At 47.9% G+C, this 15,605-nt stretch overlaps 1 protein-coding gene and 1 long non-coding RNA gene across 5 annotated transcripts in view; one reads left to right on the top strand and one right to left on the bottom strand.

Moving 5' to 3' along the window:
* Positions 1-4,029, bottom strand: part of YWHAZ (tyrosine 3-monooxygenase/tryptophan 5-monooxygenase activation protein zeta) — a 40,705-nt gene extending 36,676 nt beyond the window's left edge. Inside the window, exons 1-2 of one of the 2 annotated variants that reach the window (XR_014228353.1) lie at positions 3,891-4,028; positions 1,197-1,500 (exon numbers count right to left, since the gene is read on the bottom strand). Coding sequence is in view for 1 of the 2 variants with exons in the window: in XM_082313787.1 (XP_082169913.1) it covers positions 1,197-1,490 (294 nt within the window). In the remaining variant the exon portion in view is untranslated. Of the gene's footprint in view, positions 1-1,196; positions 1,501-3,890 lie in introns of both variants that reach the window. The other variant, XM_082313787.1, reaches the window with a different exon arrangement.
* Positions 4,030-4,760: 731 nt separating this feature from the next.
* On the top strand, positions 4,761-15,237 carry LOC309591474. 3 transcript variants are annotated; one of them, XR_014228358.1, is made up of 7 exons: positions 4,761-6,083; positions 6,384-6,534; positions 6,878-6,930; positions 9,314-9,426; positions 9,505-9,627; positions 10,301-10,414; positions 13,879-15,237. It is a non-coding gene; the product is annotated as an uncharacterized lncRNA (long non-coding RNA). The 3 variants fall into 3 exon arrangements; XR_014228360.1 differs by having other exon boundaries at positions 6,878-7,043; XR_014228359.1 differs by lacking the exon at positions 9,505-9,627 and having other exon boundaries at positions 6,878-7,043.
* Positions 15,238-15,605: the final 368 nt, after the last annotated feature.

Raw genomic sequence — 15,605 nt, 5'->3', positions numbered from 1 at the left:
CACTAATAAATCAGTTCTTTCCTATGTTTAACTTCAGCATTTCCATTTTCATAGTGGAAGTTTAAGAGTTATCCTTACACAATATAACAAAACATACAAGACTGGGTGTGTTACAATAACCATGGAAGCCAGCCTAAACTGGAAGCCAAGACTCAGAGTTATCCATGCCGACTTTTGCACACCCTTGGAGAACCAGTCTTCTAGAAGCGATCGCCGCCCATGTCATTTAGTTATCTTATACAGCAAGCAAAATTTATGCTACTCATTGATCTTAATTTTCGTTTGACATCAGATCTTCAAGCACTTACTTAGCTATTTAACACTCCCCTCACATCACATGTCATTCTGTCACCTCCACGTACATGATCCCTCGTCACATATGGGATGACACCCCAGCAGGATCCACAGTCCAGTGGACAATTCTATTGCTAACAGTAACATCTACCTCACAAGTGGTCGCGGGACTGGGCATCCGTTAATCATGTGCTCGCCGAGGCACCACAGGCGTATGCAGTTAAAAAAAAAACCTGACAATCTGGAATAAGCATTTGGAAGAGGTTTGGATTTCATAAACCAGTCTCGTAACGAAAATATAGGGTTGTTTGCCGGGTACATGCACATTTTGACATAACTACAAGCCACAGAAAACTTCTAACTTGAACAGCCTTTTAGTTTGCTACTAAAAATTCTAAGTTCAAGAGGGTATCACAGCATTTCTACTGCCTCTTCCTGCAGACAATTTTCTGCATGGCTGAGTCATAACTAACATTACATCATCTTACCCAGGGAGGGGCACAATTTCCGTAGAGTAAGAACTACCTCTTACAACTAGAGCAGCATATTAAAGTTGCAGAAATCAAAACGATCTAGGATACAAATACTGCACTGAGGGGGGAGGGCGGAGGAGAAAACCCCAAACTAAACCTAGATCTAGTTCATTCTCAAAGAAATACGTTGACTTTTCATACCTGTTACTTTATATACAATAAAGTTTCAACATGTCTCCAAATTCTTAGCTATGATTTGTATAATCAATGCATTAGAAGGAAAGAAAAGTCAGACTTTTTTCAAACCTTGTCCTTCAGAAATAGGAGACCATAGCTTTACCAACAGACTAGAAGTAGTCCCAGAGGGCCCAGTACCATTTACCCTGCAACTCTAAGTAAAAATGGATCAACAGTTTCATTATTTCTCACCAGCACATCATTGCAGATGTCTCTTAGCTCAGTCTCAATTTTCTCTCTGTATTCTCGAGCCATCTGCTGTTTTTTCTCAGCGCCTTCCGTCTTTTGTTCAATACTTGAGACGACTCTCCAAGATGACCTGCGGGCTCCTACAACATTTTTATAGGCAACAGAGAGAAGATTCCTCTCTTCGTTGGACAACTCAGCTCCTTGCTCAGTCACAGACTTCATGCAACTTGCCATGTCATCATATCTTTCAGCCTGCTCAGCCAGTTTGGCCTTCTGCACCAGCTCATTTTTATCCATGCTGATATTTCTAAAGAGGAAAAAATAGTGAGGCATTATTCAGACATTGATCAAGGACAAAGGTGTTTTAACTTCATATGCAGAGCAACCATTCTCTAAGTAGTTTGGAACTGTAAGAGGTACAACTGAAATGCAGAACACAAGGCGTACAAACACTCAATGCTCTAACACACAGATAGGTGGATCGAAGACAAAGTCACTGCTTCCTCCTGAAAAATTGTTACCTTTAAAAAATGTTATTAATAAATGCAAACAAAGCATCCAAAGGTGAACTGAAAGCAAATCATTCCTATCTTATGCACATGAACAATCCTAGTTCTTTGCCATCGCTCTCTCCTAAGAAGATGTTCAAGCTGCAGCATCAACTGCATCCAATTATCAATATAACAAAATTGACACAGGAAACATCCAACAGTAAGTTCTTCACAGGAACAGACCAAATAAAGGCTAGACAAACTGTACCAGGCAACTCTTGGTGCCTTAACAGAATCTTACATGCAGAAAGACTTGGCATAGGGATCTGCGAGTCAAATCCCACACTGGATGTTACAAAGCCATAATCGTCCAAATATCTAAATTTCAAGGTGTACGCCCTTCAATGATGTTAACTTTTTTTCCCAAATTGGGATACAGTAGACATTCTGAGCAAGGTACTGCTTCTCAGCCCGAGAGGCTATGCTTTTAGAGACAAAAGGAAATTTCACTACTTAAAAAACATCACTTCAACATCAGTATTTGAGGTAGCACAACCTGGCTGAGATGCTTCATAACCTGCATTTTATCAGCACTTTTTTAAAAAAAAAAAAAAAAAAAAAAATCAAGCTCTGCTGAACAGATTTTTTTTTGGTACATCAGGGAAGAATACTCCTCCCTCAGCCTCCATCCTTTTTTGTATCTTGACTGGATCATTTTGAGGCCCTGGCAATGTGCTTTGGGATACGCCATTGTTTAAAGTTCGACCAGCTTCTTAAAGCAAGAACCACTTTTGGTCACGTATGCTTTATGTATTTCTGTACACTCCATATGCAACAAGCCAGCATCGTTTAACCGTTAGCCTTTTTGTCATTTTACATGAAGTTACCACGAACAATAGCAGCGCTATCTTCCATATAGGAACAAATTAAGCACGGTTTAACGTTGCAGCCACCTGAAAGGGAAAGTTTTAGCAGCTCCTACCCCCAGCACCGGGGCACGAACGCGGCGGCTGCTCCGAGCCTCGAAAACTTGACCGCGCCGTCAGCAGCCGGTTCAGGAGCCATTTTAAGGCAAGGTTTTGGCTAGGGTTATGTACCAGCCGGCGCGATCGGGGCGAGCGTGGCTAAAACGCCGGCCCCGGCGCCAGCCTGCGGGGCCCCCGGGCGGCCCGCGGCGGGGCGGCAGCGTCCCTCCCGGCGGCCGCCCGCCCCGCAGGCGCGGCCGGGGCTGGGCGCTGCCCGCGATTCCCCGCACGGGAGGTGACAGCAGAAAATGGAGCGGCCCGGGGGAGGGGCGGGCGGCGCGGCCCCCCGGGGCCGGCAGGCGCGCTCCGGGCCGCCCCTCCCCGCCCTGCGGCCGCCGCATCCGCCCGCCGCGGGGACACCCAGCGCCTCGCCGGCCGCCTTTGTCATGGCGGATCGGCGCCGGAGCCCAGCCCACTTCAGCGCGCCTTAATCCCGCTCACCTCCGCCCAGCGCCGGGGGCGGCGGCGGCGGGGGAGGATGCCGCGTCCCCGCCCCGGCAGCGGCCGGACGAGGGGAAGCCCGCGGGCCCAGCCCCGGGGGGCGGGGGGGAGGCGGCGGAGCCCCCCCCCTTGTCCCGGGGGAGCCGCCGCTGTCCCCCGGACCCCTCGGGCGGGGCGGGGCGGGGGGAGGATGGGCGGAGGCGGGGGGGCTGGGCGGAGGGGAGGGAAGCGAAGCGAACCCGACCGAGGGGCGGCCGCTGCGGCTCTTCCGCGCCCGGGCAGCGCTCCCGGCGGGAGACCACACCCAGCGCCGGCCGCCCGCGCCCCGGCCCCCCGCCCCCGCCCGGCGGAGGCGGCGCCCCCCCCCCCCGCCCCACGACGCCCACGGGCGCGGGGTCGCCCCCGCCCGCCGCCCCACGGGCGGGGCCCTCACCTGCCGCTGCCGCCCCCGCCCCGCCGCCCCCGCTTCCCCTCCCCCCCCCGCTCCTCGCCGGCGGGGAGGGGCAGCCGCGGCCTCACCTGCGCGGCCCCCGCCGCCCTCCGCAGCGGCCCCCGCGGTGCGGGCTGCCCCCGCCGCCCCGCTCCCTCCCCGCGGAGCCGCCCTGCCGCCGCCGGCGCGGCGGGGGGGGGGGGGCGGGCGGGCGGGTAGGGAGGGCTCGGCGCTGCCCGCCGGCCGCCGCGCTCGGCCCCCCGGAGCCGGCGGGGGCAGGGCGGCGGGGCGGCGCGGCGGGCCCCGTTACCTGTGCGCGGCGGGAGCGCGGCGGCGGCTGTCTCGGGGCGGGCGGCCGGCGCGGACTGTGGCTGTCTCGCGGCTCGCTGCGCTGCAGCCTCTCTCCCAGCGCCACACACGGCGTCTCCGCCAATCACCGCGCCGCAACGCACGGGCAGCGCACCGCCCGTGACGTCAAGCGGCGCCATGGCAACGGCGAAGGCGCGAGCACGAGCCCGCGCCTCCCCCGGCGCGCCACGGGGCGGAGGCCTCGCCAACCGCCGCGGGCGCCGGCGGCGCGCGGGGCGGCGGGACACGCCCGGAACCGGCGGCCCCGCCCGCGGGCGCGCGCCTCTGCCCCCGCCCGACTGCGGAGCCGAGCGGGGGGCGCGGGGGGGGGCGGCGGCGCTGCCGCAGGGCCGGGCCCGGCCGGGGCGAGGGGAGGGGAGGCGGCGTCCCGCCCCCTCGGCCCCGGCCTCTGACGCTCCGCCAGCCGCCTCGCCCGGCCCGGCCCGGCCCGGCCCGCTCCGGCCGCCGCCCGGCGGGGAGCCCCCTTCACCCCCCCGGCCCTCGCCGCTGGTCGGCTGAGGAGGCCGGCGGTGGCCGAGCTGTCCCCGGGCCTGCGGCACAGGGCGCCGTGGGGAACGGGGGGGGGCGCGGCCCCGCCTGATGTGGCCGTGGGGGGTGTGGGTGTCACCCGGCCCCGGGCCGCCTCCCCTGCCTTTGTGTGCGCCGCCAGGGCCGAGGGTTTCCAGTTAACCCCCGGCGGGGCCGGGCCCAGCCTCCGGCACCCTTCCGCTGCGCGCCGCGGCGCGGGGCGCCGGTGGCGGCGGCCGGGCCGGTGGGTGAGCCCCGGGGTACACGGGGCGGCGGCCGCCCGGTGCCCGCGGGTCTGCGTGGCGGCCCGCGTGTGCCGCGCAGGCTTCGGCCCCCGCCCGGCACCGGGCGCGGGAAGGAGGCGGCGGGTTGGGCAGGAAGGACCCCGAAGAGGGGTTGCACGGGGGGCCCGGGGAGCGGCGGCAGGGCCCCGGCGGCGGCAGGGCCCGGGGGTGGAAACGAACGCAGCCGGGCTGCAGATGCAAAGGGTCCTTTTGCACGCCTCTCCCCTGGAAAGGCAGGCGGGTGATTCGGCCAGCACCGCGCACACGTTGATGAGAGCGTGCTGAGAGGAGTAGGAACGGTACTAAAATAATAATCGTTGCTGTTGTTCGAAATGCTTTTTTTTTTTTGAAAAAAGAGTGTTTCCCAAAGGTGTTCAAAGCTTGCATTCGCTTGCCCCCTTTTTGAAGAGCTTGCCCCAGCTGGATTCCCTGACTTGAGTAGGCAGCATCCTGACCTCTCATGTGCTTTCCCCTGGGCTCTGGGATCGGCACTATCTCACAGAATTAGAAATAAGATGGAGAATAATAGGATGGAGAAAACACCTCCATGTGTTTTTTGTGAAAGGGTCAGGTAGGATAGAGCGGGTAGGGAGATTTTCTCTTCCAGACTCCCATTGTATCTGGCAATGCCACGGAACAGGAACATCTCCAGTGGGAGAGGGAGATTCCCTCCCAGGAGCGTGCTCCCGGCTGGAGTGCCTATGGGAGGCTCCGGGGAGTGCTCCACGCTGTCCCTTTTCGATGCCGGGTCTTGTATAAAACATCAGGCTCTGGGCACGTCGTCAGTTACCGTATCCCAGCTGTGGAGCCGCCACTGGAAATCAAGCAGCAGCAGCTTTCAGAGCAACTCCCGCTCGGATCACAAATACTTGCTTGACTCATTGTTCAACACAACTCATGCAGAAATAGCCACGGCATAGGACGGACATGTATTTATGTAGATGGAGTCATAAAAATCTGTCGGTAGGGCAGTATGTGGGAATAGCATAGGAGGAGCGAGGTGCTTGCTTCTCGGAAAGCAAGAGGCAGTTATGAATGTATTTGTGTTCTTGACAAGTGACTGGCTGGGACCAGGTTGGTACCGTACCAGAGAAGGCAGCGCCAACAGGTTCTCCTGCAGACATGCTGCCTTCTGCCTCGCGTCTCCTAGCCTCGCCTGCCTGCCTCTCTCTGTCTTTTCCAGGCGTTCCTGGGGTAGCTTCTGGGCATGTTCCTCGTCTTCCTTCCGCCCCGCATTGATGGAGTGACTGTAGACCTGAGAGCGTGATAAAGTGACCAGAACGGGGGGGTTTGTTTCTAAATTCTCAAAACAACGATCCTGTGTTTTGACTGAATATCAAAAGGTGCTATTTTAAGCTCTGCATGACAAAGTTGATTTTTTAAGAGTAGGGCTTTTTTTCATTTACTCTTAAAATTGTATCCTATAAAGAACAGCTAGGTTTTCTCTGGTGGCATTTTACCTATAGGGTTTGTTTATGCATTTCTTACTACCCTTTCCCATGGCCTAAGGTGTATGTTGGGGTTTGTCATAATGTACATTTTTTTCCATGTATGTTTTGTCCAGCAACTTCTGTTGTCTTAGACATTGATTTAACAGTGGTTGGTTGTTTTTTTTTTTTAATTTCTCTTTTATTTCTCATCAGTTCTAGTGCCTTCCATTTGCTCCAAGGTTTAATGAATTTCACTCACGTTCCTGTGGAATATTGTTGGAATGCTTGTGAAGAGAGCTAAAAAAAAGCAAATTGGGCAATATTGGGTAGAGCAAAGCTCACCAGAATTAACTAGCTGTGTCAGGTGAGAACATCACTGTTGCTTAATTTAAATGTGAAGAAGAATGTAACCTTCCTTTTTACTTCCCCAATGAGGCTTTGTTGGAGGTATACAGACACAGAGGAGTTCGTTTCTGAAACAAGCATCGTAACGCTCAGGTTCATAATGTATTCCAATACACAATGCTTCTTCATCTTATCTGTTTTTATTTTTTATCATTATTTTCCACTTTAGGAAGCAATAGGAGGAGAGCTTGAGAGCTGTACTTGAACACAGATGGTATGATGGCACAGCATTTGCTGCAACTTGCTTCAAGTTATGTTACAGAGTTCATTTTTAACATAAGCTTTAAACCTTTATTTTGTAGAAAAGTCTCATCGAAATGGCAACCACCCAAATATAGGCCATACGTTTTCAGAGGTACTTGAATATTTTGCGGTAACATGATGAAAAATTAACTGATACAGGAAAAATAATAATCCTTAAAAGTGCATAAAGAATCCACACTGGAGCATATGTTAGATGAAGCACAGGTATGTATTGCTTTCTGGTATCTCCAGGAAATATAGGGGAACCCCTTGTGAAGGAGGCTGCAATACTGTAGGCAGTGTTAATAGTTTTGTGGAAGGAAAACATCAGCCTTTCCATTCACTCCTTTCCATTATTTCTGTTTTTGGAGTGAATGGAAGGTCTCCTGCAACAACCCTAATTGCCACTAACCATAGTTTTTGTTTGCTAACAGCCCCATATGTCAATAGACGCTGCACTCCTTCCCCTTTAAGTGGGCTATTTTTGCCAAACACCATTTCCACTCCTCTGGATTTCATGAACGCTGCCATTTGAAACAGATCCAAGGAATTAGACATTACTCACCTTTGCATATGCTGTCTCTTGAACAGATGCTCTCCTGCTGTCTTCTATTCTTATATTTCCTGCACTTTTCCCCCAGTGAGGAATGTTTTATTTTGTCTTGCTTATTGCAGTTTTGACCAGGGAACTTTGTCTCCTAAAAAGATAGGCTTTAAGCGGTTTCCCTTTTCTTCAAATGCATTTTCCCTGCTGCTCTCCACACAGCTTTTTGTTCGATGACTTGCACTTTCACTATCTCAGACTGTCAGGCGTACTTGTCGGCAGCTAGGAGCAAAAACTCATTTGTAGAGTTAGACACATTTGCATATAAAAGTATATATATGTATGTTTATTTACATTGCTTCTCTCTTTCTTATATGAGAGGAAAAAAATTGAGGGATTGGGGGGGGAGGAGAAAATGACCCCAGATATCTTTTATTCTCCCTCTGACACAGCATTTAGTTCTTTCTTCCCTCTCACCCTTTCTCCCCTAAGTCTTTAGTTATTCTTCCCTGTGCTTAATCATATCTAATTAAAAGTGGATGGGTAGCAAGGCAGGGTTCTCCACGCACTAGAAGAGGACAGCAGGATTTTTGGGGGGTTACCCTCACACAGGCCAGGGAAGGCAGTCCGGGAAGTCTGTAGGAATAGCTCTTCAAAGTCGGTGAATGCGGTCAGGACTGGAAGGCGCAGCGGTGGTTGCTCTCGGTGCTAACCAGGCTGCTGCTAGAAAATGGAGATGTTCTGACTGACTCTTTTTTTCCTGGGAACAGGAAAATGAGGAAAGGCAGCCTAGCAAAGGGCATTTCTCCAGAGACCAGGAGATTATTCTGCAAATCTACGGCCTGCAGGGGGAAAAAAGAAGAGTTGGCAGCTCTGGCGTGTGCTCTCCTGCTGTCAGGAGCTACTCTTCCGAAAGCTGCTTGCTCAAAATCCTGACTGTTGTGACTTCATTAGATACACACCTTTCTGTGCTGATTCTCGGGCTACATGATTATACTGCATATAGCAGTGTTCTTATGCAGCCTTTGTGTGCTTCTGTAGGGCTTTGAGCTTCTTGCCTCCCACTTAGCAAAAGCAAGATCGTTGGAGTATTACCACCTTTCTGGAATAAAATATTTATTAACATTTTTAGGAATACGTCCTAGCTATCTTTATTTCTTTCCTTGGCCGCAGCCCGTGATTTACAAGCCAAACTTCAAGCTTTGCACAAGGGAATGAGATATTTCATTCCTCTCCTTCGCAGTCTGATTGTGCTTTTGGAACAACTGACACCCTTCGTCCTCAGGACACTCTTGTAGGTTGACCCGACCGAGAGACTTTAGTGAAGGATAGATGCGTTTTAGGCTTTTCTGTTTTTTTCCTTTTTTACCCCCCAGTGGTCTAAAATGAGTCAGATTCTGACTCTGTGTCAGCTGCCAGTGATAAAACATGTAAATTGTGGATAAGGCTGCCATTTTCCATCACTGAGTGGAAAGTAGTTAGAGCTGCTGGATCTCACATGGCCCTTCTCTCTGTCTCATTGAAGATGTCCTGAGAACCTTCTCTAACCTCCTCACCTGTCTGTCCATAGTCTAGTTTTGTAAAAAATGACACATTTAGCTGAAGAATCAAAGTACCAGTGAGTCCCGCTTAAGTAATCCTGTACCTTGGATTAAAATCCTGAAATTATTTTGGATGTGGGCTAGTTTAAATATATATATTAGAGAGTTAGTGCATAATTGGAAGTGTCCCCAGGGCTGGTTCCTCAGATTTGCCCGTCAATAAAATGCAAAGGTCATTTTCACAAAAATAATTTTAAAATGTTTGCAAACATCTTGTCACCAGAGTGACAAGTACCCAAGAAGGATATCAGGATACCCACCAAATAAATGGCATGGAAGTGATGAATTGTAAGTGAGCACATTCCTTCATTCTGAAAAAAAGGGATGTAAAATGGCAACTTCCTTCACAGAACTTGTCACCGAATGATGAAGAGAAGTCAGCACTGCTCTTTACTGCCTACTGACCTTTCTGAGAAAAGAAGCTAGATGTTGTTCTTTCTTCTTTAGAAAAAGCTCCAGAAAGGTATGGGAGACTTACGTTTGCACAGGTGTCATTAAAAAGCTGAATTTAATCTAAATAACTTTTATTTCTGACATTTAGGGTATGAGATGGGGAGAACAACAGGACCTGGCTGCACTTGAAGGGCTGCAATAACTTGCAGTAACCAGTTAGCTGGAAGGAGGGTTTGAGAGGTCTGGGTGGCAAGGCTGTTACGTATGAAATGTAGGTCCATTTGCTTCCTTTCATTGTAGCGTTTGAATGCGTCGGTGACATCTGAGCACCGACATATTGAATGTAAAAGCATGCAAATTCTTGAATTGCTGAGAGCTCATTTTGAAAACGGGCAACTTGGCATTGCTTTGGGTGTATCTGCTTTCTTATGGAAAATTCAGTTTGTTTCGGTGTCGCACCTGAGTTGATTGTACAATATTGGATGCAAACTCAAAAGCTGCACGGAAGAACAAAGTTTATCGCTCTGGAATAAGATTGATTAATCAGACTATTTTGAGATGCAGCTAAGGAGCATTTTGGGGATGCTGCTGCAGTCATCAGAACCGTGAAGAAATCAAATGAAATCTCCCCAACCGTCAGCAACAAAAAGGAGATTTAACCTGAGTGTTGGCCATGGTTTAGTGGTGGACTTGGCAGTGATAGGTTAACGGTTGGACTCGATGATCTTAAGGGTCTTTTCCAACCTTAACGATTCTATGATTCTATGTTTGAAAACACTTGGCTAGACAGAGGCCTGCAAGTGGAATATATATGGTTTATATATTATGTTTTTATTATATTCTCATTCCTAACCGATTGCCCAATGCTGAGGTATTTGTGTATCTTCCAAAGATACACTGAAAGAGCGTACCACATACGTTTTCTTCTGCATTTCTCCCTACAGGAAGCAAGATGGACGGTGCCGAAGCGGGCGTGCTTTGCCCTGGGATGCGTGAAGGCAGCCGGGCACCCACTTCGCTGGGAGCGCCGTCTGAGCGCAGGTCCTCCGGGGCTGGAAGTACGAGTTCCAGGGAATTTAATATGGTGTTGAGAAACGAACTGCGCAATGGTCTTATCCTGGTCCTCCACACAGGACTGAATTACACCCTGAATTACTGAATCCTGAGTAATTCTGTTGGTTTATAGATGAAAACAGTTCTTTTCTTTTTGCAAACAATAGCCATTGGGATTTGGGAACTTGGAATTCTTTTTAGCTTGTATTCATTTCCGTTATGTGTAACTGGTCTTGAGCGAGCAAGATAAAACTTAAAAAGTGTTACCAGAAGAGACAGGATGTCTCGAAGCAAACTTGAGACTAACATCATTCTATTATACCTGCTTTGATTTATTTTTGGACTTATTTTTTATTTATTTGAGCTTACTAGCTAATGTTATTTTAACGTTGATTGTCAGGAAAAAGGCTCTGTAATGTCTTGTATCAAATTGGTTCTGCCACTTAGTTTCAGACCTTCTTGTCTTCTATGTATTCATCCTGAGTTAGTTTGTCTGTTATTTTTTTAAATGATAAATTATTTATTTTCTTTACATTCTTTAGAAATATACAGTAGCCGTTAGAGTTGAAGGCATCAGAAAAATGCCAAGGTGCAAGTTACCAGTCTCATAGGGTACGCCCTGAGGATTTCTGGAGGACCTCAAAAATGAAATAGTGTAGCTGCTATAGGATATATGCAAACTCTTGCTATAAACATTTGCCGTTAAAAGGATAAATGGGTAATGTATTGAACCTGTATTTTTTAAAGGTATTAATACAGTGAATTGTATATTAGATGATCATTTGAAGTTCTAATTAAAAATGGAATGATACAACACCTCCAAGGTCATTTTATGAGGTGATCTAAGAAATGGCAATTTCTAGAGCAGAAAAATCTGTCTCATTAATGTCTTAGTGGTATCTGAATGGTTCAGTAGCAGCATGGATGAAGGAGAACTTACTAATATATTCTATTTAGATTTTCACAAGCCCTTGGTAAAAGAAGTATCACAACAGCCTACGACAGAAACTCAGGATGTAGTTTTACAAGGGAAAATTAGTCCCCTAAATATGTATTTAAGTAACTTTATTCAAGTTACAGGCATTAATAGCGTTTCTAACCTTTAAGGCTTTCTTAATGCAGTAGGAACTTACATTTTCCACTGGTAAAATTGCTCAGTTCCCTTGTTTTTGCTGCCGAGCATGTGCAAAACCATCTTGACAGCTCCAGGCTGCTAAGCCCCAAAGAAATACATAAAATAAGCATTTTCTTGCAAGTTTCCTCTCAACTGCCTGTCAACTTCAGTTTTGCATCCCAGCAACCAATTTCAACTCATTTTATTTTATACTGACTACATTTATCACAATTTATTTTATATTCTTGATAGGATATTGAAAGAGGCTCTCAGGGCCACAGATTGCTGCTGAAATGTTAGACAACATTTGGCATGAACAGGATCAGAAATTAAAAACTGGCATTTTTTAGCCTGGCTGCCTTTGAAATGAGTTTTATGAGATTGTGTTGTTTATCTCTCTGTACATTCAGCAATTCCCCTTAAAAACTTTGGGACCCAATTTCAACCAAATTTGAAAGATGAGCTGAAATCTCAAGATAAATAAGGTCTGTGAAAAACTGCAGCTGTACAGAGGACAAAGCGCGTAATTAAATGCCTGCGCTGTGGAAAAGGCAGGTGGAAGCCAGCCTTTATATAGCGGTTGAGAGCCGCCAGCCTGCCAGAGTATGCTCAAAGATTTTTGATTGAGCATACCATGTGCCCTATATGGAGAGTGGGCTTCGGAAGAGGTAGTTATGGCAGAGGAAATTTTGGGAGACAACACAAGTCCATGAAAACAATCAATCAAACCCCGCTTTGTTTGTTTTATTCCTTGCGGAGCAACTCGACTCTCTTGCCCTGCCTCTTCTTCCTCGTTCCCACCCTGAACACCTTTTTTCCTCCCTGAATCTCCAGAGTCTGTTACTATCTTTGTATTCACGTTGCTCTCCTGGCTCAGCATCAATTCCTGTAACTTAACCGGCCTAAGAATTCTGTCTGATTTAGTAATGAGGTCTCAGATATACCCTGGTGGGAGCCCGTTAATGGCTCTTTCTTCATCCAAGAAGTTCAACCGGGCTGTTAGGATGCTCTCATATCGATAGCTGTAACAAAACTAATTGGTACTGACCCCTTTCCATTCTGACTAGAGAATCTCCTGCTTTGGTATTTATGCTCATCAAACATTTGTGGATTCTTATCGTGCCCCCCCTGCCAGCTACCTGACAGTTTGAAGATCCAGCTGTTGCGTGGTGGAACTAGTGAATCTATTTAAAAGAAGCTAGCTAGAATTAAGCAAATGATTTTTCTTTTACATCTATACACACATTTTGAATAGTATATCCAGCCCAACATCACAATGTTCTTAGAATATTCCTATCGGATATGGAGGCTTATGATGGTCCCGCAGGGTCTATATTGCTCTAAAAAATGTGTGAGAGTTGTGTATTTTACAAATTAGCCTAGCTGGAGAAACAAAGAAAAATGCCTTGTCTCCTTTTTGTCTTTTCTGTCAGGTCCTTCCTCAAGATGGATACCTTATCTAGCATGGAAAGTTTTTGTAGCTCTTCTCTGGTCAATTATCTAAACAGGACACAATTGAGCTGATGTCAAAACAAAGAATAGACACATACATAGTACTGGGCTGTGATAAAAGCTGCTCTTCTGCACAACTTCCCAGCTTGTGAAACCTGTCTGGTTTTGCATAATAGATAAGCCCCAGGAAGTATAAAATTAGTGGGAGTGCTTGCAGTGTGGCCAAGTTACAGTTTTACAGTCGTTTAAAGGTCAGCAGCAAATTGACATCTACACCCAGTCCCGCAGGATAAGGCTCTGCAGGGACAAAGCTCTCAGGCAAAGGTCTGCATGATTTGCCTGTGGCCATATGGAAAACCCGAAGCCAAATAAAGAAGGGGCTGAGATCCCACCCTGTCGCTTGCAAGCCAGGGCCAGAGTTACCGAGCCAATCTTTCTCATCATTTATCTAGGGCAGACTTTGAAACCTCAGCCTCGAGGAAAGATTTTTGAAGCAAAAACTCCAGGCCTAAGCTCTCATAGGGCAGGTCCTCTTTTTTTCCCCAACTTCTGGATTCTCTTTTTCTTAGTACTTAACTTGAAAATGAGGTTTCAGTGAGAAGAAAGTTAAACTGCTGAAGGAGACTACCAAGTTTATGGATGTTATTATCTCTCAAATAGTTAATGTCCCACTTCTCAGTTAAACATTTTTTTTTTCAAACTTGGCAGGCTTCTGGCTAGGCTAATTAAGAGTGCAACTAGGCCGTAACCAAATGATCTCTATCATACAATAAGCAGCATGCGAGCAGCAGTAACAGCAGTAGACTAACTTCAGAATGCTGTGAGTTCCTCTGAGCTTCACCAACAGATTTGTTGATCAGCTCCAGATTTTACAATGTCATTTTTCTTCTTCTTCTTTAACAGAAAAACTGTCACCAGAGCTGGTTACAGCTCACGCCTGCAAATGCAAAAAGTTGTATGGAGACAACAGCGCAGAGGAAGACTTGCTAGGCCATGGATTAAGATGCGTACCAGTGCCAATTTTCAGAGAAGATGGTTTGCACAAGGAAAGATCAGAACTCAAAAGCAGAGATGACTGGGTGCTCTTCTAAGGAGGACAGGTAGAAGGACAAGATTGGGGGAAAAACTAAACCCAAAACCCTAGTGTAGAAAATGTTCCACCTGCTGTGGAAGTAAAAAGGAAGGAGAGTATTAAAAGAAGTCTGAGGCATATCTAGTTTCAGAATTTGGCTGAAGAAAAAGAAGCAATAAAAATCACTACTACAGATGAAATCTATAGATGGCCTTAAAGGATGGAAAGATCTGTACTGCATCCTGCAGCTATCGGACAAGCAATGGGGCGGGGATGCTAATAAGCAGATTATAAGACAAGGTGGAGATCGGGAAGTGTCCAGCTAGAGCTATGGTTGATGTTCGGGCAGGAAGTTCTTGAGATGTCCTGAACTCCATGGAGCACGCGTAAATCCATGAGTCAGTGCGGTATATGCTACAGCTGCTCAGCACCGAACAAGAAGCTCTCCAAGCTATGTATTTTCTCCATCTCCTACAGATAGGTGGTGATGAAGCAAACACGGTTAGGAGTTCTCTTTCTGATGAAACTTTTAAGCTCTTGGTGCGCAGGTAGTTGATCTACAATACCAAACTACCCCTCAAACAGCTGGACGCAAACTTGGGGAAGACTTCTTGCAGATTCTTGGGTAAGAAGCTAGGCTGACATACAGGTACCTCAGCTGTAAATGGAGAAGCCTCTCCTGGCACTTGTGCAGCCTTACCACTCCCAGGAGGATTTGGGAGTTTGCTAGGCGTGTCCTGCCCCCGGCTCATGCGGTCCCTGGCACCACTCCACATTCACAGAACAATTTATATCTCCAGCATATCGCCTTGCCAAGTAAATAGGGCATAGCAGCCCAAGGGATGTTCAGAGGGCTCCTCGATACATTCATTTGGATATACATGGCACTAAAGTGCTCCTTTTCTATGCCTTGATGCTTTGCCACCAACCAAAAATCCACCCCCCTGCCGTGATCTTCCTCCCACGGACCAGCCTTGCTGGTGATTTTGGCCTGCTCCTCCCTTCCCCAGCACTCCCCAGCGGACTTCTTGCTCTGACAAATTCTCCCTTGGCAACAATAGCTCCTGCTGGGATCCTCCCAGTCTGTGGTCATGGCTACTGGGGTGTGAAGTGTTCTGCCCACCTGAGTCAGAAACGCTCGGCAGCTCCGCTGACAGCCTAACAAAGAGCAAGTCACCAGCTGAATCGTACCCAGCCGTCAAGACTGGCTCAGCCGAAAGGGCTGGATGCGAGAATACCTCGCCTCAACACTGCAAACTCTCAAATTATTTTTTCAGCTCTAGCAGCCTGCAAACTGCTTCAAATTTATGAATCCATCCTGCACGTAATTTAAAAGTGCATTTTCTTCAGAAAAAAAATAACTTGCAAAAATAAAAATGTTTTTCTACCTAAAAACAAGCGTGTGTTATGTTTTGGGAGTGGAAAAGAATCCCCAAACTAGATTACAAAAATACACAATATATTATTTTGATTACAGTTGTTCTAACTGAATATTTTTACAGATCTGAAAATGTTCAAAGGCATTTAAAAATAAAGGAGGCACATATTTTTTTTGTTC

The sequence above is a fragment of the Platalea leucorodia genome (genome assembly GCF_965183815.1).
Source record: "Platalea leucorodia genome assembly, chromosome: 1".
Taxonomy (NCBI): domain Eukaryota; kingdom Metazoa; phylum Chordata; class Aves; order Pelecaniformes; family Threskiornithidae; genus Platalea; species Platalea leucorodia.
This window is presented reverse-complemented; position numbering and strand designations above follow the sequence as displayed.